The sequence below is a fragment of the Coregonus lavaretus genome, assembly GCF_964263955.1.
Source record: "Coregonus lavaretus genome assembly, chromosome: 4".
Lineage (NCBI taxonomy): Eukaryota > Metazoa > Chordata > Actinopteri > Salmoniformes > Salmonidae > Coregonus > Coregonus lavaretus.
The window spans coordinates 9,002,463-9,025,613 of NC_139991.1; the positions used below are offsets into that span (position 1 = coordinate 9,002,463).

Here is a 23,151-nt window from a genome sequence, read left to right on the forward strand (position 1 = left end):
AGACGCACATAAGCCTAAGATCACCATGCACAATGCCAAGCATCGGCTGGAGTGGTGTAAAGCTTGCCGCCATTGAACTCTGGAGCAGTGGAAACGTGTTCTCTGGAGTGATGAATCAGGCTTCACCATCTGGCAGTCAGACGGACAAATCTGGGTTTGGCCGATGCCAGGAGAACGCCACCTGCCCCAAGTTTGGTGGAGGAGACATAATGGTCTGGGGCTGTTTTTCATGGTTCGGGCTAGGCCCCTTAGTTCCAGTGAAGGGAAATCTTAACGCTACAGCATACAATTACATTCTAGACGATTCTGTGCTTCCAACTTTGTGGCAACAGTTTGGGGAAGGCCCTTTCCTGTTTCAGCATGACAATGCCCCCGTGCACAAAGCGAGGTCCATACAGAAATGGTTTGTCGATATCAGTGTGGAAGAACTTGACTGGCCTGCACAGAGCCCTGACCTCAACCCCATCGAACACCTTTGGGATGAATTGGAATACTGACTGTGAGCCAGACCTAATCGCCCAACCTCATCGCCCAACCTCACTAATGCTCGTGGCTGAATGGAAGCAAGTCCCTGCAGCAATGTTCCAACATCTAGCCATCCCAGAAGAGTGGAGGCTGTTATAGCAGCAAACGGGGGACCAACTCCAGACTAATGCCCATGATTTTAGAATGAGATGTTCGATGAGCAGGTGTCCACATACTGTTGGTCATGTAGTGTATATGTAAACAGACCATAAATGTCTACATTTTCGTTTTTTTGGAAAGCCGTGAGTGCTATTATATGATACAATATCAGTACTTGTTGCATTTACAACTGGTAATCAACTGATTTCAGCCAGTGTATGGCTGCGGATTGACTGCATTGTTTGAATGTAATGTTTGCAGTTAATTGAAAGATGTATGGAATCAATCCTCTAAAGCTGTCTGGCTAGCTCACTAACAAACATACACTGCAGATAAATTATTCAAATTCATTATTTTACACAATATTTGATCACAGCACTGTCAAACCATGGTTCACCAACTCCCTGACCAAAATGGTTGATCTTTATCCCATCACATTAAGTTTCATGCCCATTCTAGTTTTCTAATTCTATGACTGGCCACCCCTCAGAGCCTGGTTCCTCTCTAGGTTCTGCCCTTCTAGGGAGTTTTTCCCTAGCCACTGTGCTTCTGCATCTGCAATGCTTGCTCTTTGGGGTTTTAAGCTGGGTATCTGTATAGCACTTGTGACTACTGCTGATGTAAAAAGGGCTTTATAAAATACATTTGATTGATGTCCAAATGTATGGCATTATGCATTTAAGATAGCATCTGAGCCACCAAACCACGACTTTCAATATGTTTTATATTATGCCTTTACAACATATTAGTCAGTCAGAGATTACAGAAGCAAGAATCTTATTTTATTTCAAATACAGAAATGGGTATTGATGACAAAATAGCAACAGTGAACAGTATAACCTGTTTTTGATGACGACGTCTATTATTGTACAAGCGGAGATGAATTACATGGTGGAAAAGAAAAGTGCTTGATATAAAAAATGAAGAGCATTCTTCCAACATTTATTTATAAAACTACAAATATAAAAAAATAAGAACAGATGAATACAAAAGATACTTACCGGTTATAAAACAAACACATAATTGTAACAGTATGAAAACAAGCCCATTTTGACACACGTTGAATTTAACTTGATTCTGTTGCATTTTAAACAGGGTCCTGCCATTAAGTCCTTTGACATTTAAACTTGATTCTGCCATGAGGTCCTTGTGCATTTAAACAGGATTTTTCCTCACATCAATTATGGAATTATTTGAGATCAGTGGTCCGGTGTTGAGGCTGGATCGGCGGGACTCTCTGCGTGATTTGGAAAATGGCAGAGATGTTGTCCCACTCCAAGGCCCCGTGCCTGTCTGAACCACCCGGTTTACAGACGTCTCCACGGCCACCCGCTGCTGTAGCTCCTCCATGCCGCAGGGGTCCTCGGTGGGGAGGGAGGAGCGCCTCCATGTGGCAGGGAGAGGGGCGTTGACCAGCTCCCTTATTTCCTCCCGGGATCTGGTTGGTCTCTCTGGCTCCCCTGGCCCTCCCCTACGGCTGTCATCTGGGCCTCGGCTCAGCCTCTCCACACTGCCACTGCCTGCTGTTCTTCCCTCAAAGACCGGAACTGCAACGCAACATACAAAGTACTAAATATTCACATGCCTCACAGCCCAGCACTGAACAGGACAGACTAGGACAGAGACAGAATACTCAGTCACAAACACTAAATCTTCAATACTTATTATTCCCTGACAGATGCGCATTTTACAAAAAAAAATCAGAGATAGAGAGAGCATATGTCTTGAGTATTTGAGCAGATGAGGATTCTTTTAACAGAAGTCAGAGACTGGATTACGTTTTTTGATACCCATACCTTCTGTTATCTTATTATACCAACATTATGTTACATTAATGTACCTTACCCACTGACTATGGCGCTTTGAAAAAAATGACAATAGTATGCCCCTATCCAAAATGAGCCATACAGTACCCTTTCCCTGCTCCATGGGTTGGCTGGCGTTGCCACACAGCTCCCTAAGCCTGTTGCTCAGTTCCAGGTTGGCAGCCTTGTAGTGGTTGAGCTCTTTACGGAGGTTATGGATCCAGCCTTCGTACTGTCTCTGCCTCCCTGCCAGGCCCTCGTCAATTTGCTCTGTAGGGAAGTAAACATTAGGGGGACCACAACAATACCTGAGGAACACTGCACTGCAGATAATGGGCCTGGTGGCTGTTATCATACGGAGTGTGTGGGAGGATTGAATGGGGGTAAAGACATGCAAACTGAATGGAGAAAAAATAAACACAATTGGAAAAATCCATTATGTAAAAATAAATAAATAAATAGAGAAACGCGTAGTTGTGCCTGTGACTCATTTTGTTGTCTTGAGGTGGAGCAATAATGGCAAATGTGACTTTGTTGAAAACAAAACATGTTGTATATATTTTGACATGTTCTACCTAAATCCTACAGGTGTGTGTATTTATTTGTGTGAGGCCCACCTCGGCACTGCTGCAGCAGTAGCTGTACACTCCTCTCATGCTCCTTCTGCTGCTGTGTGAGCCTGCGGTCCGTGTCGAGCTGCGTGCGGTCCAGAGCGTTCTCCAGCCACTGCACCAGCTGCTGCTGCTCCTCACCACGCATCTCCAGATCTGCCAGGGCCAGCTGCAGCTTACGCTCCTCCTCACGCAGCGACACCACCTACACACACAATTAACATTATCAGTCAGTCAGCTGCAATTTTACAATTTACATTCCCCATCTTTCTCTCTCACTCCATTTCCATGCTGCTTTTAATCATAATGGAGATTTGCTGTGTACTCATAGGCTATGCGGCACTGTATTTGAGCCGACAGTGAAAACCACAACAGCAAGGAAGAGGGCCACACAGACAGACCTTGTCAAAGTACTTGCAGAGCAGCGCACGGGTCTCTGAGGCAGACAGGTAGCTGAGTTTGGCCATGAGGTTCATCTCCCATTGGGAGAGCATGCTGGCAGAGGCCCTCAGCTGCCTCTGTCTCTGGGTTATGGCCTCGTTCTTATACTCTATAGCCGCATCCAGAGCCTCGATGGCCTCATCCAGCTGGAACACAGTCCGCTCCTCCTGGGGACAGAACAAAGAGAACCACAGGGGTTGAAATGGGGGGGAAATACAGGCACAGACAATATACCAAACTACAGGGGCACCGACAGCATTGACACTCCGCGCCTAACACACCAAACTACAGAAACTACAAATACTACGTGTATAAAGAAGTGTTGGGGCAGTGTTAGAAGCTTCTGTAAGCCTGTGGAGTCTCTGACCTCTGGTGAGAGCAGGCTGCCCTGCCGTAGCTTGTCATCCAGCTCCACCCTCTGTTTGAGCAGTGTGTCCTTCTCCAGGCGCAGGTTGTTGATCTCCTGGCGGATCTGCTGGGAGTCCTGGGCACTGCTGCTGCGGAGCAGGCCGTTCCTCTCACTCAGCTCCCTCTCCAGAGACTCGATACGGCCAGACAGCGTCACCAGGTCCTTACTGAGGGCCTACGTGGAGAGAAGAGATATACTACAGTTGAAGGAAAGACATATATATATACATATATATATATATATATATATATATATATATATATATATATATATATATATATATATATATATATATATTCGGCCACACTAGATTTATGAACGATTTATCAAATAGAAGTACAGCAAATCATTAAATTGACTGTGAAATGAGCCCAGCAAACCACTTTACCCGTAGGGCCACTTTGAGTGTGTGTTTGGGAGTGTGTAGGCAACCTAACTGGAATCTCTGTCACACTCCTGCAGTGGGGCCTGTTTAATGTGTGTACCTGACTGGAGCGGAGTCTCTTGGTCTCCAGGCCACTGCGCTCCTGCAACAGGGCCTCCTTCTTAGCTAGGATCTGTTCCCTCTTGGTCAGCTCTCCCTCCAGGTCCTCCAGTCCTTTCCTCTGCTCCAGAACACTCTCCATCTCCTCATCCAGCCAGCGCTTCTGCTCCTCAATCTTCTGCTCACACGGGAACACATGCAGACACACTTCATTTGGATCCATAAAGAAACACGGTAGTACCGTACAAAGGAACTCAATATTTCAGAAGTAACACACATTGCACACAAAGGGGCACATCTGAAGAACGTTCAATAACAAGAAATAATTAAACACCTACGTCTCACAACATTGTAAATCTATAACTGACGGCAGCTGAGAAATAAACAATCTGATTGCCCATCGCTCAGTGTATTGATCCATATCGCACCTATCTCCATCACATAGAGTGCCAGGTCTCTTACTCTCTTCATTAAAAAGCCCATGCTAAGAGACCCACTAAAACAGGCTTCTTTCTCAGAGTTCAGTATGGTGGCTATACGTCACGCTGGTCCAGTGTGAGAGTGTCAGCGTGAGGGTCATTGCTCTGGGCCTGTCCAGGCACATCAGTGAATGACAGACTTGAGACTCTCTCCACTCAATGTGCACTGTGAAAGTCTGAGATATAAGAACACAAAGGGAAAATCAGCTGCATATAGTTTCTGCGGGATACGAGGCATTTTTCATCTTTCACTCTTAACAGTGGAAATAAAGCCTTTGGATGTTTAGGTTTTGTGTCCAGTTGGAAGGTGAACCTTCGCCCCAGTCGGAGGTCCTGAGAGCAGGATCTCTCTGTACTTTGCTCCGTTCATCTTTCCCTCGATCCCGACTAGTCTCCCAGTCCCTGGAGCTGAAAAACACCCCCACAGCATGATGCTGCCACCACCATGCTTCACCATAGGGATGGTGTCAGTGTGAGCTCTGGGCCTGTCCAGGCACATCAGTGAATGACAGACTTGAGACTCTCTCCACACACAGGGAAAATCAGCTGCATATAGTTTCTGGGAGATACAAGGAATTTTTCATCTTTCACTCTTAACAACGGAAATAAAGCCTTTGGATGTTGAAACATGTCTTTTGGAAAACTGGCTTTCACGAGAAACAAAGGAAAAAGCCCATATTGCACAAAAAACAAACATGATGACAGGCTAAATATGTAGCCAGCTGATCTCCCGGCCAGGCTAGTTTTTAGTTGTTTATGTCCTTGGCTCATACTGTGTATATAGAGGAAACCATGTGTAAAACCACATGGTAAAAAAATACTTTAAAAGGCTGTAGAATTACTTTATAAATGGTGTAGAACTACTGCATAGAGGTGAATGAACATGGTTTGTATGTAACATCTATATAAATGACTGTATAAATGCTTTTTAGATTCTATGCCTATTGTTTAACTGGTGTATAAATACTTCATCAACTGTTTATATGTGCTATATAAATGCTTCATAAGCATTGTAGAAGCCCCATGTCCCACCAGCTGCTCCTCCAGTGAGATGACAGAGCCGTTGCTGCCGCTGCGTCTCTGTCTCTGGAAGGCAGCAATCTCCTCCGTCTTTATTCTCAGGATCTTCTGCTGCTGTTCATTCTTTATCTCCAGCTCCTGGGGAGGGAGGGATGGAAGGAGGGAGGGATGGAGGGAAGGAGGAGTCAGTAAAAACATAGGGATACCAAGATAGGTAGGCATCATATTCTATTAGCAACAATATCATTTCTATCCAACTGCCTAGTCCTTCTCTCATTTGAGATAACTGATGTGGGGAAATAGCTGCTTCAAATAGTGCTGTGCATAATTCAGGTGTTAGTTACATGTTGGAATTCTGCCCACTCTGTACTTAGGCCACAGTGGAGCGTATGGAATACACTATGAATGCAAATGAGTCATGTGTTGATGTCACGTGATCACTGGAGACTTTTGATGTCACAAATGCCAATCTGTAAAAACCACAGCATTGTCCTGCTCCACTCTTTTTCTTAGCAGGTATTCTACATTCTCCTGGGCTACACCTTGACTCTGTGCGTGCGTCGCTGCATCTCCGTCTCCAGGCGTCGTTTCTGTTGGCTCTCGTGTCGCAGACGTCTCTGCAGCTGCTCCTGCTGCTGCCTCATGCCCTGCACGCTGCGCTCCAGCTCCGATACACGCCGCTCGCTCTGCGCAGACAGCGAGGCCAGCCGCGCCGTGTCCCTCTGACGCTGGCTCAGGACCTAACACACACACACACACGGACGCACGCATGCACACACACACACACATATATATATATATATATATATATGAACAAACCGACACAGGCAAGTACAAACATGCACTATGAGAAGACACTAGTGTAGGAGTCTGACTCAGACAGACAGACCTGTACTTTGCTCTGTGCTGCAGCTATCTTCCTGCGACACTCCTGGGCCCTGGTCCTGTCAGTGACACCGCTGGTCTCCTTCTCCTGTTTCTCCAGGTCCTGAAGCTGTCTCTGGGCCTCCTGGACCTCCTGCCTGGCCTGCTCAGCCTCCCCCTCCAGGGCAGAGATCTTACGGCTGTACTGCCTGTTCAGAGCCTGGGCGTCCTTACCTACATTAACACACAGGCAAGATAACATCTGACCCATCACTCCATGGTACATTCCGTATTGTTTATGGGGAGAAAACAGGCATGTGATTGCCATCATATAGAAAGCCAGGAAGGAAAGGTCTTAGAGGGGTACAGTGCTTTCGGAAAGTATTCAGACCCATTTACTTTTCCCACATTTTGTTACGTTACAGCCTTATTCTAAAATGGATTAAATTGTTTTTTTTCTCTGCATCAATCTACACACAATACCCCATAATGACAAAGCAAAAACAGGTTTTTAGAAATTTTTGCAAATGTATTAAAAATAAAAAACGGAAATATTACATTTACATAAGTATTCAGACCCTTTACTCAGTACTTTGTTGAAGCACCTTTGGCAGCGATTACAGCATCGAGTCTTCTTGGGAATGGCGCTACAAGCTTGGCACACCTGTATTTGGGGAGTTTCTCCCATTCTTCTCTGCAGATCCTCTAAAGCTCTGTCAGGTTGGATGGGGAGCGTCGCTGCACATCTATTTTCAGGTCTCTCCAGAGATGTTCAATCGGGTTCAAGTCTGGGCTCTGGCTGGGCCACTCAAGGACATTCAGAGACTTGTCCCGAAGCCACTACTGCATTGTCTTGGCTGTGTGCTTAGGGTCGTTGTCCTGTTGGAAGGTGACCCTTCGACCCAGTCTGATGTCCTGAGAGCTCTGGAGTAGGTTCATCAAGTATTATTATTATTTTTATTATTTAAGTATCTTTCTGTACTTTGCTCCGTTCATCTTCACCTCGATCCTGACTAGTCTCCCAGTCCCTGCCACTGAAAAACGTCCCCACAGCATGATGCTGCCCCCACCATGCTTCACCATAGGAATGGTGCCAGGTTTCCTCCAGACGTGACACTTGGCATTCAGGCCAAAGAGTTCAAGATTGGTTTCATCAGACCAGAGAATCTTGTTTCTCATGGTCTGAGAGTCATTTAGGTGTCTTATATATATATATATATATATATACAGTGGGGAAAAAAAGTATTTAGTCAGCCACCAATTGTGCAAGTTCTCCCACTTAAAAAGATGAGAGAGGCCTGTAATTTTCATCATAGGCACACGTCAACTATGACAGACAAAATGAGGAAAAAAAATCCAGAGAATCACATTGTAGGATTTTTAATGAATTTATTTGCAAATTATGGTGGAAAATAAGTATTTGGTCAATAACAAAAGTTTCTCAATACTTTGTTATATACCCTTTGTTGGCAATGACACAGGTCAAATGTTTTCTGTAAGTCTTCACAAGGTTTTCACACACTGTTGCTGGTATTTTGGCCCATTCCTCCATGCAGATCTCCTCTAGAGCAGTGATGTTTTGGGGCTGTCGCTGGGCAACACAGACTTTCAACTCCCTCCAAAGATTTTCTATGGGGTTGAGATCTGGAGACTGGCTAGGCCACTCCAGGACCTTGAAATGCTTCTTACGAAGCCACTCCTTCATTGCCCGGGCGGTGTGTTTGGGATCATTGTCATGCTGAAAGACCCAGCCACGTTTCATCTTCAATGCCCTTGCTGATGGAAGGAGGTTTTCACTCAAAATCTCACGATACATGGCCCCATTCATTCTTTCCTTTACACGGATCAGTCGTCCTGGTCCCTTTGCAGAAAAACAGCCCCAAAGCATGATGTTTCCACCCCCATGCTTCACAGTAGGTATGGTGTTCTTTGGATGCAACTCAGCATTCTTTGTCCTCCAAACACGGCGAGTTGAGTTTTTACCAAAAAGTTCTATTTTGGTTTCATCTGACCATATGACATTCTCCCAATCCTCTTCTGGATCATCCAAATGCACTCTAGCAAACTTCAGACGGGCCTGGACATGTACTGGCTTAAGCAGGGGGACACGTCTTGCACTGCAGGATTTGAGTCCCTGGCGGCGTAGTGTGTTACTGATGGTAGGCTTTGTTACTTTGGTCCCAGCTCTCTGCAGGTCATTCACTAGGTCCCCCTGTGTGGTTCTGGGATTTTTGCTCACCGTTCTTGTGATCATTTTGACCCCACGGGGTGAGATATTGCGTGGAGCCCCAGATCGAGGGAGATTATCAGTGGTCTTGTATGTCTACCATTTCCTAATAATTGCTCCCACAGTTGATTTCTTCAAACCAAGCTGCTTACCTATTGCAGATTCAGTCTTCCCAGCCTGGTGCAGGTCTACAATTTTGTTTCTGGTGTCCTTTGACAGCTCTTTGGTCTTGGCCATAGTGCAGTTTGGAGTGTGACTGTTTGAGGTTGTGGACAGGTGTCTTTTATACTGATAACAAGTTCAAACAGGTGCCATTAATATAGGTAACGAGTGGAGGACAGAGGAGCCTCTTAAAGAAGAAGTTACAGGTCTGTGAGAGCCAGAAATCTTGCTTGTTTGTAGGTGAACAAATACTTATTTTCCACCATAATTTGCAAATAAATTCATAAAAAATCCTACAATGTGATTTTCAGGATTTTTTTTTTCTCAATTTGTCTGTCATAGTTGACGTGTACCTATGATGAAAATTACAGGCCTCTCTCATCTTTTTAAGTGGGAGAACTTGCACAATTGGTGGCTGACTAAATACTTTTTTCCCCCACTGTGTGTGTATATATATATATATATATATATATATATATATATATATACACATTTGCCAAAAAAAACTGTTTTCGCTTTGTCATTATGGGGTATTGTGTGTAGATTGATGAGGAAAATAAATAATGTAATCAATTTTAGAATAAGACTAACGTCAAGGTGTCTGAATACTTTCCAAATGCACTGTATGTACCTGTCTTGACCAGTTCTCTGATGAGCTCCTCCTTCATGCGGATGGTGACAGACAGCTCTCTGATCTTCTGCTGGGCCTGTAGCAGGCCCCACTCTGACCCCAGACCCACTGAGCTCTCCCCTACACTGGAGTTGGCTGCACAGAGAGAAGGGGACGCAAACACAAGTTAGTGCTTCCACAGTCATGAGTTAACCGTGGTCCTCTGTAGCTCAGCTGGTAGAGCACGGCGCTTGTAACGCCAAGGTAGTGGGTTCGATCCCCGGGACCACCCATACACAAAAAAAAAAAAAATTATGCACGCATGACTGTAAGTCGCTTTGGATAAAAGCGTCTGCTAAATGGCATATTATTATTATTATTTTATTAACTTTGAATGAGTTAATTTAGAATTTGATTAGGCTCTGTCCTGCTGTGGGACTCACATGGTCGCCGGGTGGAGAGTTGTTCAGAGGCAGGCAGCTGAGACAGGAGACCTCTCCCTACAGCTGCTGATCCACCCATGACATCTCTCTTAGTCCAAGTCAGATTCACCTGTCTAAGAGATACATACAGTAGCCATCAATAACCTAGACAGTCAATGATGCTTGGGCATCATATAATCTGCTTGATCTCACTCTGTTTCAAATAAAGATGTGATATTCTGTCCATACTTCCGTCTGTCTTGGCTCATGTTGACGTAAGCGTCCTCTTCCTCAGAGTCCTTCACCTCTCCCCCTCCTAGATCCTCGTGGTCATGAGAAGATTGAGCATAACCACACTGGACCTGGTCACCAAATGATCTGCTCTCCACACAGTCCACTGGACCAACCTAGAGCCAACACAGTCACACTCTCATAGCACACAGCGACATACACTGTGGAACACACTACTGATTAACGTTGAGACTGTGGAACTTCATGCCAGTTTTCATTCCCCTACTAAGAGGTGCTGATAAGTCAGTTACCCGTTTGTTGGTGAGTCCGTTGTGGGCGTGGCGTGTGGAGCCCAGGGGGGCCGTGTGGGGGCGTGGTGTCAGGTGTAATCCCAGCCCCAGTACACCTGGCCCAGAGAGCAGACACTGCAGCTCCACTATCACGTCCTGCTGCTCCTGTAGCTTATCACTCTAGGGGAGGGGGAGAGAATATAACATTGAATCAATTAACAATGTTGATCATCTTCTCAATGATTATCTACCGAGACTGGTACTAAAATCTAGGAGGCAAGTGAGGACAGACACTAAGAAAATAGACTAAATGTATTTGGAAATGTATTTGCTTTTATTCTTTGATGATTACAGTGCTGTCATGTTGAACACCAAAATGTCAGCAAGAAATCAAAATGCTTTGTAGTTCTGACCTGCTGTTTGTACTGCTCCATGGCGTCCTCCAGCGCAGCCAGGAAGTCTGTGTTCTCTCTCTCCAGCTGCTGGACCTGGCCCTGGAGCTGAGCCACACTCTCCTCCCTCTCACGGCCCCACTCCTCCCCACCAGTCTCTGCCTCCTGTGGGGTTCAATGACAGATACAGTATGAGTCAGAGAGCACAACAGCACTTCCTGGATTGTTCTGTGAGATGAGTGATGCCTTGCCACCATAACTCCATCAGGTTGTTTGAATGCTTTTAGGATAGGATGAACTAGGGCTGTGTGATAATGTATCACATCACAATATTTTTCTCATTCTTGACGGTATGGCAGTATTTGACAGTATTTTATGTTTCTGAAAAATAAACATTCTAAATATGTTTTATGAGCAGTGAAACCTCTCTCTTCACCTCTTCCTCTCTGAACCTTCTCTGCATGTGCAGGGTATCATTTATCCAAAAGAAAATACTTTTGACCACTAGCATCGGGTACGCATGCACTAGTGGAGATCCGACGGATGAGAGTGGACCAAAGTGCTTAAAAGTATACCACCCTGTGCACACAGAGGAAACGGTTATCCAGCACTCTGGCAACATCTTTACTTCGGTGAGTTACGACAACAAATTCATTTTAAGTGGTTTTAATGGGCTTTCTCCATTCTGACTGCTTTAAACTCAAATCATACTAGGAAAACATTGACAGTGAAGTAGTCCACTTTATAGAAATGTTCATTTATTTAGCACTGTATTAACATATCGCTATAGACAGCATTGTAAAAATCCATACCAGTTTGTGGATCCATACCGGTATACCTTAAAATACGATATATTGCTCAGTCCTAGGATGAACCTCTAGTTGATAAGATTAACATTTTGTTAAACATTTTCTTTAAATAAATAGGAGCTTTATGAATATGTAGCAAGTGATGTAGCGATTGTTAATTTGTGTATGACCTGGTTCTTGACGGCAGCCCTCCCCCTCCTCAGAGCGGCGGTGTCCTCGGTGGAGCTGCTCTCGATGCCGCTGTCAGGTCCAGAGGCGGTGGTCAGGCCGCTCCGTTCTTCCTCCACAGAACACAGCCAGTCCTTCACCCTCAGGCCCTGCTCCGCAGTCAGCGCCCCCTCACCCTGCAGCTCACGCAGCAACCTGGGGATGGGTACACAGACTTACATATTCAGACTACTCCTGAGCTCTTTAGCCAAACACAACACCCACACACACATCAGTCCTCACAATAAAGTGCACTTTGTTTATGAAACTGATTATATTACTTCTAGTCAACTACTGAACTTATTGCCAGTGATTATTAAGAAAATTAGAGCAGTTTGTGGGCGTTTCATCTCACCTGTATGCAGTGTCAGTACAGGTCCTGTAGTGGGCACTCTGGGCTTGCAGTCTGATGATCTCTCCCTCTCCGGGGCGCGACCGCCTGTCTGGGTCGGAGCGGGCGATGATACGGGTCTCTGAGCGTTGACGGTTCTCAAGGGCCCTGCGGAGAGCCCGGATCTGCTGCTCCAGCCCCTCCACGCGGTCCGGCTCTCCTCGGCAGTTCACCGTGGCCCGGTTCTGGATGTTGCGGGCCCGCTTGGCGTAGTTCAGTGTGTTCAGGCTCTCGTCAAAGTCCGCAGAGGAGGGGCTGATGCAGGCAATCATCAGCGTCTTGGCGTTTCCTCCCAGAGAATCTTTCAAGATCCTGAATACAGAATTTAAATGTCAGACTTAAATACACATGTCAATAGGGGGGAAATTATTTGCTTAAAAAAATATATATATATATATATCCTGCACACCATTTTATGAGTCCCCAAATGTTAGTTAGAGGACTACATACCTGGTGATTTTGGAGTCCCTGTATGGTATATGGGTGCCTCTCCTTTTGGGGTCTCCCAGGGCTCCTATGACATTCCCCAGGGCCAGCAGGCCACTGTTGATCTGGATGCTCTCCTTCAGCCTCTCCCCTGTGTTCCCTGTGCGGAGGATTCTCTCCGACCCCGCTAGGTCCACAAAGTGGAACTTAGAGGAGAGGACGTGAGGCCCGGTGCCCGTGGTGGTGTTAACATGGGCCCGGGAGCCGCCGCGGCGCTGGTCCATGTGCACGCTGAAGATGGTGTGTGAGCGGCTGGAGTGGGGGTTCATCTGGGTGGCGCCCGTGTGTCTGGCCGTGTTGCCAGACTCCAGCAGGCTCAGCACCTCGTCCAGCCCCTCCACCTCACACTCCTTCACCCCGCACAGCACTGCAGAGAAGCGCACACACGAGCACAGACAGAGACATGAATCACTAACACACATGACGTTGACTACTCCCTACCCTCATGTTGAACTTAAAGATCCCTGACAACAAAGAGATGCTTGTTTGCAATAAATATTTGTTGAAAAAACAAAAAAATATATAATAACAAAAAACATCCATACCAATGTTGCCCTTGTCATCCTCTCTGATGTGGATGTCCTTGCTGGCTGTCTCCACCTCCAGCAGGTCCCTGAAGTCCTCCTTGTACACCTCCAGGTAAGACACTCGGACAGAGAAGTCACTAAGGTCATTCTCATCCAGCAGCTTGAAGACCTCAGCCACAGCCCTGGGGATGATGCCCTGCTCCTCATCCCTAAAGGAAGCTACACACAGACACTGGGTTCATATACCCTGTATGGTATAGCCTAGTAACCTCTCTGAGGACAATTAAGTATGTAGGTACAGTATATAAAATCATTGCCTGCAGCTTTGCACTGTTTTCATTGAAGGAACACGTACCTCTGACACACACATGCACCACAGAACTTCATCACACACAAACGCTCTGTGTTATAACCATAATCCACCCACACAGCTTTGCCATCTCACACACCAGTAGCTCAGATGGCAAGCCTGTCTGGTATGGACTGTTCCCGCAGGCTGTGGCAGCTGCATTGTAGGAAGTGCAGTTGGCTTCCAGGATGGGTGTGAACTCTCTGCCTATCAGCATTTCTATATCACACACCAGAAGACGTGCATCTATTCTCCGCTCCGCTCCACTACACTACAAGTTAGTACATCTCCTCTGATGGGAATCAAAAGCCATAGAACAAAAATGATGAAATCACCAAACATTGCAGGTTGTGGGGAAATAACCAGAAACTCACAAATGTTGGCCTCTCCGATAGTGTATGTCTTGCCAGAGCCTGTCTGTCCATAGGCGAAGACAGTGGCATTGAAACCCTGAAAGAAGGCCTCTATGAGGGGCTGGACACACACAGCGTACACCTCCTCCTGGCAGCCGGTCTCCTCAAACAGGAAGTCACAGTGGAAGTGTCGGTCGTGACCCAGAGTGACCCTGCGCTGCTCAGGGTCAGCCGTCATGCAGCTCTCGTGGCTGTGCAGCAGCTCCTTGGGCAGCAGAGGGCGCACTCGAACAGCGACCTGCACCGCCGTGTCCTCCGCCCTGCCATGGCCAGGCACTTTGGGAGACATCGCTGGCAGGCTGGGCTGGTAGTCAGCGGTCCAGGACTCCCTTCAGGGTCTCCGGTTTGTGAATTCAGTCATCTTAGACAGGACATCCTACACAGGCCAAAATATCCACACCCAACATCACTCATACAGAAGAAAAAAAAAAATTATCCTCATACAGAAAATATGATAACATTCAATGTGATCCATGTTGGAAAGAAAGTAAATGTGTGAAAGAAAGAAAATGCTAGTAGAAAGAGGCAAATAAATATATTGTTAAATAACATAAAATAGGCCTAGCTCTATCTAGTTATATAGACAAAGCCAAACTGTTTGTCATTCAGGAGAAGTCCATGCTATGATGGGAACTGCATAGATGGCATTGTTATCTGGTCATAATAAAATAAGCATCTAGTAAATTTCTGTAACTGGCTAGTCATCAGTCTGAATTTGTTTTGGGGATTTTTATACATTAATTACTTTAATTAGCATGGAAAAGATGTCTGACGTCTTGGCCGCCAAGTAAACAAAAACTATGAGTTGGAACTCGCACAGCCTGCAGGCTAGCTTTAGCTTAGCTAGACACAGGATAGCATAGCTCTGGTCAATTGCGTCTCCATTGCATAGACGAACCCAATCAATGATTTGTAGAGAGTAGACCCAAAAGTAAAGATGTTGCCAGACTGCTGACTGGAGAACTTTTCCAGTGACGAGATGCTCATGTCTCCGCCCTAATAATGGGAAGGTAGGCGACAAGTTTAGGTAAAAAATAAGCCTATACAAACGCATTGGGCTTATTTTTTGACATATTTTGGCGAGAGTGAAAGCTCTCGCTTCGCATCTTCCTCTCTGACCCTTCTCTGCGTGTAAAGTGTACCATTTATCCAAAATAAAATACTTTCGACCACTAGCGTCGGGGGCGCACGCACTAGTGGAGATCCGACGGATGAGAGTGGACCAAAGTGCTTAAAAGTATGCCACCCTATGCACACACATTAAAACGTTATCCATCACTCTGGCAACACCTTTACTTTGGTGAGTTATGGCAGTAGTATATTGATGCCAGTCACTAAACAAAAGTAATTTACAGCCAAAAATATAACTCATTCAACTGAAGATGACGTTAGGAGATGACCAGCCAATTCGTTGTCGTCGCGCGATGGACCAGATCTAATGATAGCCCTCGGTAGCTAGTTAGATAGCTAGCGAGGAAAGCAACTTTTGTTGCTAACTAACTAGCTGGCTAACCTTGTTTTATGAGAACAACAAAATACATACATGTACACCGTAACGTTAGTTGCCAAAATAGCTAGTTTGGTTGAGCATCTTCACAGAACGCCATCGTTAGCTAGCAGTGGTTGGGCAAAAAAGTTTTAGCTAGCTAGTTAGTTAGCTAACGTTAGCTACAACGTTTTTTGTTGTTGTTTTGCACACAAATGAGTTATCGCGTACCTCTTGTGCATACATAAAGCATGCAAAAACAAATGTGTTAAATTAATACGTAAATAACATATTGCACTTACTGAAAACGTTAACTTTTCATCTTCCAATCTATTAACCTCCAGCACAGAAACTTGAGTTGCAGGAACAGTGTGGGAATGTTTGGATGAAGTGATGTCATTCAGTAGACACTAGCTATGTGGTAGCACAGATAGAACAAATCTTTGGGTATCCAGCCATGACCGGAAGTGACTTTTTCGTAGCAGGGATAATTTACGCAGCATGTTAGGATAATTAGGTTTATGTTAGGAAAAGGGTTAGTTAAAATCCTCTACTAGCCTGCTATGAAAAGTCACGTCTGGTCGTAGCAGTACTGTATCGCTCTGGTCCAATGATCCATAGACTGTTCTCAAACAAACTATGATTCTGAATCTTCTCCGGTTGTTTTACATTTGAATAAAACAGGAGAAATAAGAGTACTCTAGCAAATATGCAGTAGATTATTTGGCAGTTTATCCTTAAATATTAAAACATGGTTAATCATAGTCTCATTATTATTATTATTGCAATATCCACATGGTTATATTATGTTATCTATGTGATTGAATATAAAGTGCATTCAGAAAGTATTCAGACACCTTCCCTTTTTCCACATTTTGTTACGTTACAGCCTTATTCTAAAATAGATTAAATACAACATTTTCCTCATCAATCTACACGCAATAACCCATAATGACAAAGCGAAAACAGGTTTTTAGAAATTTTTACAAATCTATTACAAATAAAAAACGGAAATAACTTATTTACATAAGTATTCAGACCCTTTGCTATGAGACTCGAAATTTAGCTCAGGTGCATCCTGTTTCCATTGATCATCCTTGGGATTTTTCTACAACTTGATTGGAGTCCACTTTTGATTGATAAATGATTGATACTACACAGCAAACGCCACAGTCTTTGATTTCATTCATACTTAATTTTGAAGATGCTATGAGACAGATTACTGCTTGTTCTGGCTTTGTTGGTGATGTCATGCTGTTTTCTTCAGCATTGAAGGTCCCCAAGAACACGGTGTCCTCCATCATTCTTAAATGGAAGAAGTTTGGAACCACCAAGACTCTTCCGAGAGCTGGCCGCCCGGCCAAACTGTGCAAACGGGGTCACTCTGACAGAGCTCCAGAGGTCCTCTGTGGAGATGGGAGAACCTTCCAGAAGGACAACCATCTCTGCAGCACTCTACCAATCAGGCCTTTATGGTAGAGTGGCCAGACGGAAGCCACTCCTCAGTAAAAGGTACATGAAAGCCTGCTTGGAGTTTGCCAAATGGCACCTAAAGTACTCTCGGACCTGAACCCGATCGAACATCTCTGGAGAGACCTGACAATAGCTGTGCAGCGACGCTTCCCATCCAACCTGACAGAGCTTGAGAGGATCTGCAGAGAAGAATGTGAGAAACTCCCCAAATACAGGTGTGCCAAGCTTGTAGCGTCATACCCAAGAAGACTCAAGGCTGTAATCGCTGCCAAAGGTGCTTCAACAAAGTACTGAGTAAAGGGTCTGAATACTTATGTAAATGTGATATTTCAGTATTTTTTTATTTTATACATTTGCGAAAATGTCTAAAAAACAGTTTTTGCTTTGTCATTATGGGTTATTGTGTGTAGATTGATGAGGAAAAAAATAATCAATTTTTAGAATAAGGTTGTAACGTAACAAAATGTAGAAAAAGTCAAGAGGTCTGAATACTTTCCAAATGCACTGTATGGATCATGTTTTGTCATGTTTCTGCAGAAAGCCAGCTGGAGTCATGTTAAAAATGACCTTTCCCAAATAAATAAATGCAAATTACAAATAAACCAGTAATAACACTATCAATTTATGTAAAGGTCTTGTTTTGGGTATAGTATCATATCCTTGCTCATTAAAGGCCCAGTGCAGTCAACAGCTAGTTTTCACTTTTCCCCTCACACTCAGACCACTCCCAGACAGTCTGCAAAATGATTGCTTGAGAAATTGCTCTTTGCTATTAGAAGTAATTTTTGTTTCGACCATTTTAGTTGAAAACAATCACAGTAAGGTTCTTAATTGTTACCCAGAAATGATTTGATATTGAGATAAAAGTGGCTGCATTGGATCTTTAAGAAATTGATTTGGAAACTCAGAAATATTGGATCTATGCTTGGAAAGTCATTTCAGTAGGCTATTGCTGCTGAGCCGTCTCAAACCCACTCAACCTAACCCTATGGCACAATTAATGACCTAAGAAAAATGTAGACAGAGGAGGCCTACTCCTAAAATGATCCCAAAGGTATTTCTCCAACATTGAGTTCAGCTTTGTATCATCTATTATGGATTAATTTCAAAATTCACTGTATAAAACATAATATTTTCACTGTACTTCAGGCCATTTTTAATACTAAATTTTGCAAAAAGACCTTGGAGATGATTTTTCCTGCAGTATAGCCTGAGATTATTATAACATTTAGCAGTTAGATCTTTATCTTTTGGTTGTTTGTCCATTTCAGTTAAGAGGCACCATCAAATTATCCAGCTTTCTACAGCATGCCGCTTTTCCATAGAGATGCATTTCTACAGCACAGTGAAAGGGTTGTCAAGTTTCACCAACAATGACCCTCAAGGCCATGGAAATCAGACTATTCCATACTGATTTGTTCTAGGCCGATGTCTGTATTTTAGTAAAGGTTGCCATGGTAGTAACCATGGAAACATCCTACACTGATCTCAGAGTTGAAGGTAACGCCCACTCTCATTGTTACTCTCTGTGATGCATATTCATAGCCACAAAAAAGCTATTACAAATTGGTGTCATTAGGCTTCCATTTCATATCTGTCCATCTCTCTCTGCATCCAGTAACTACTGTAAATGCAATAAATACAACTAATTTCCACCAATACATTCTTCTTTCCTTGCGGCGAATGAATTTATAATTCTATACAGGTCTAGAATTTCACTAAATTGTCAAGGCTATACTGCTGGGAAATTATACAGGCTTATCTGTTCAAGGTTTACTGCTTACTATTTACCCACTCAAGGGCTATGGAATGACATCTGTAAACGGAGTGTGTGGATTGTGTTATTACAGTGTTAATAACCTTCTGATTGGTAACACTAAAGAAAAAGTTAAGAACCTACGCTAACATTTCATAAGACTTGATCGAATAAAAAATCACAACACATAATCCATTATTTTATAAAATATTTCAATACATTTGCATTTTCTGTTAAGATGTATAAATTCCATTACTGATCATGGATGGTAGTTCACAGCTCACACTGGTAATATCAGATATATAAAGTTCAATAAGACGTGCTCAACTCTTACCAAGTTCACTAGTATTAATCTTTGAGTATTTATTCATGCTGAGTATTTATTAATTTAGACAGAAAACCTTGAGAAGAACCGTGGTGAAAGAGATGAAGGACTATGGCCTGTCATGGAATACCATTCCCAAAAAGGCTGGAGATCGGCAGCAGTGGCGCTCTCTCATGGAAAACTTGTGTTCCACATAGGAACGAAGAGGATTAAGTATGAGTATTTATTCCATATCAACACTCACAATGGACCCACTTCGGCTGGCCATTATGCCTTCATCAGCATCTGATGACTGAAGGATCTATGGCCGAAATGTGTCCATTTTAACATCAGATGTAGCCAAAACACAGAACTGACAAAAGCCATTATATTTTAAAAGAAGAATAAAAGACGCCTCTCAATCAAGATGGTGAGTGGTCTTTAATGGTAATAGACATACATTATGTGAATTTGTGATGAAATGTCAAAGTACACATAAGCCATAGGAAATGACAATAGTTTACAGTGCATCCCACAATTTCAAAATAAGAGTCCCCTCTTCCTAACCGTTCTTCGAATATGTCTACTAAAAGCTTGAGGAGTCGTTGATGCATGAGTTCTGGACACTGAGGTAGACTATGACTTGTTGTCTGGGTGCTGTATTTACAACAACAAAATCACTAGTCTTCCATAGCGTCCAGGACCACAAAAGTCAGAACTCTTCACCTTGAGCTGTGGCTCCGTTTCTGTTGTAGCGTTCTGTAAGGTCAGCTTGTATGGCATCCCTCTGAATTACAACGCAGTGTCATCTCCCTATGGAAAAGAAAAAGACATGACAAGCTCGATCAGGGCCAGCCAGATACATTGTAACATTTCATTTACCACCTGTATTAATTACTAGGAAATTAAGACAAATAAATTCAAGACTGCAGTTATAGCTACTAAACTGTTTGAATTGTACAGTAAGGCTCCATGTGCCCTTACAAACCCTGTTTTGGAGAAGTTAATAATGTCATGGTGTAAAATCCCAATGCCCTTTCCAGTGAGTGGGCAGAGTCTCCCAACTCCATAATATTCTCCTTCATTTCCGGACACTGTCACCTGTGTCCCCCTCCACTCTCAGTGCTCAGGAAGGACACAGTCAATATAGCCACAGCACTCCGAGTCTAATAAAACCCATCAATGGAGGGGCTGTCCTTGTAAACGCTCAAACTGCATTTAATGCATAGTGAAACCAATGGTCCAAGTGACACTGAGGGACACAGAGAAACTAATGTGCAATAGACCGTGTTTATGCACATCATTTTGCTAAGATACCTTCAATCACGATCAGATCTCTTGATTGGATGCATTGAAGTAGAAATAAACAGTTCAAATAGGACATGATACTTCACCCGCTATCCTCTCTAATGAATATTTAGCAATTCTGTTTTACAATCTGAACATACTGAGTAGTAGAAGCTAGCACAATCTTTCAGTGTCAAATTATTAACTTGCTCATCAAAGGCAGTTCAACCTGTCTGGATGATGCTGAAAAGGTGCTGAAAGGGAGTTGGGTCCTTGAATTGTAAACGAGTCAATGTGAAATAAGGCACTTGGGTAAATGAATGATTCGCCACTGATCTTAGCAGGTAGTATAGAGCTGTGTCTAGCACCTCTGACACAGACAGTCTGGACTGGGACTGTGGCTAATCTGCTTAATTTGAAATGGTATTGTGACTGCTTAGCCTTAGACCGTCTCTCCACTCTTCTCCATCCCCTTTGTCTACACGACAAACACCTACACAAACACATCATCTTATATCAATGAATATATCATTATTAGCCTCTAAATAGCTTTTTGTCATTACCCTCCACTGACGGGCTTGGCAGTGTACTAACTGGCCTGATTAGCCTATATTCAAGTCCCATTTATTTTGCATAAGGAACTGCTTGGGTTATCACAAACAAAAGCAGAGGTCATAATTGGATAGCATTGTATGGGAGTCAGCTCCATTCAATGGGAGCAGACTTGGCTGGGGAGGAAAGGGTAACTTGCCACCAACATGGGTAATGTATTACATTAGGAGTCCCACTGTGAGAGTGAAATTGACTTGGATCAAATACGTTTTCCCAATTAAATCTATATTAACCATAATAGGGCCATCCGCTAGTGTGAATATGAGAGACTCTTTCAAAATAGCAGAGCCTGCCTCTGCATCCATTTATATATTTACTTGGGGTCTTCATGAGGAAAAAGGGCTGGAATATGTTCCTCTTATTTCTGCTGGAGTCCTGGCAGAAATAATAGGTGCAGCATGGAATGGTAATGCATTATTAAAGCCGGCTGAATTATGCTCTCCAGCTCAAATGAAGGCCTGTCCTCTATACAATTACCGACACAGCGGGCAAAGAGGGGCCAGGGCCAATTCTGTCCTTGTGCGCTTTGAATGGAAACTAATGTTCAACTAGAGCGCCTGTGATTATGGCAGACTATGATTCATAAAATGAGAAAATAACAAACAACAAAAACATGTTTCTTCCTGTCTTGGCCTGACCCCATGACTAAAACACACTACCTCGGAACAGTTCACGTTCTCCTGTCGACATATGATGCAGAATGGTGAACAACAGAGGAAAAACACCTAGATACAGTATATATGTCTTTAAATTTAAAATCACAATGTCTAGACAGTCCCGTTGGAAACATTCTGATTCTAAGTAACACTGACAAATTAGACCAGCATGCACCTGGCATGGGGGAGAAAGATAAAACAGACTCCCTTAGGCCAAACAATCAGGTGTAAAAAAAATAAAATAACCATTCCAGTTTTCCAGAACCAGACTGAAATGAGGATGAGGGGGAATTTAATTCAATAACTCTGAGTGAGAATAATCATGCCCTTAGGGCAGCTCTCTAGCCTCACCTTATAACTCCATTATAACATCTCATCACCCAGCCCTGTCAGCAGGGAACATGGCAGGAATTTCTTAAATGGCTTTTTATTCACCCCTCGTTTCATTAGTTCTGTCTCTCCACAGGCGTGGAGCGGCTTTGATTAGTGGAGAGACTTATGGAGACAGACAGCCCCTCCCCTATCTCCAATAACAACACACACACGTACATACATACTGTATGATGTGCATGCACAAACACACACACACAGAAACGCACAAACAGATGAACAAACAAACAGGCACTCGCATGCATGCAGGTACACACACACACACACACACACTGGTGGGAGCTTCCCTATTGATCTCACATTAAGAAGCTGATGAGAGGGAATACCTGTCAGGAGTAGACTGGGAGTCAGGAGCCAAGACAGCCCCCTTCCCATCCACCACTAAATAATCCCTTATGGCTCTCACTCTGTTCCCAGAGGCATCATCTTTACGCGAGTGACAGCAAATGGCTCAAAATAACAGTTCAATTCGATTTGAAATGCAGTTTGTTTCAATCTGACAGACTAACATTACAGTGGCAGGGGAACATGAAATACAGTAGGCGTTGTTGTTGCTTATTGTATGTAATAATAGAATAGCTGCCTGCAGCCTGTCAGCAGATCTGAGGAGGTATCAGAGCAGTAGAGACAGCACATGATCGAGTGTCTGCTATGACTGGAGCACAGCTCAGCTTCTCTTTACTACCCAAGCATGATGTCTCCCCCGAGGTCTCTCTGTCGAGTTACATGAACAATTTGTTTTATTACAGTAACGAGAGGGCTGCGCTTTGGAAATCAGTCCAGAGTCCCTGAGCTCGTCTTCTTCACGCCCGTCAAAGTGTAAAAAATCCACTCTGAAATACATCTGGCACAGAAATAATCTTACACTAGACAGGGAATCGTACTCTATAACGAGGAAAAGCGTTTGGGAGAGCGTGCAGTGCACACTAACTGT

The 23,151-nt window shown here is 43.8% G+C and overlaps 1 protein-coding gene across 1 annotated transcript; it reads right to left on the bottom strand.

Annotated features, from left to right (window-relative positions):
* Nucleotides 1–1,386: 1,386 nt before the first annotated feature.
* On the bottom strand, nucleotides 1,387–14,542 carry LOC311128631 (kinesin-like protein kif7; the record flags this gene model as incomplete). Its single annotated transcript, XM_084160817.1, has 19 exons — nucleotides 1,387–2,171; nucleotides 2,538–2,699; nucleotides 3,047–3,245; nucleotides 3,442–3,648; nucleotides 3,849–4,064; nucleotides 4,376–4,552; nucleotides 5,886–6,011; nucleotides 6,416–6,613; nucleotides 6,763–6,971; nucleotides 9,758–9,892; nucleotides 10,180–10,292; nucleotides 10,408–10,565; nucleotides 10,701–10,859; nucleotides 11,093–11,236; nucleotides 12,051–12,243; nucleotides 12,443–12,790; nucleotides 12,929–13,331; nucleotides 13,510–13,710; nucleotides 14,215–14,542. 19 exons carry the CDS (start codon nucleotides 14,540–14,542, stop codon nucleotides 1,780–1,782), a joined length of 4,068 nt encoding a protein of 1,355 aa, XP_084016943.1. The 3' UTR covers nucleotides 1,387–1,779.
* Nucleotides 14,543–23,151: the final 8,609 nt, after the last annotated feature.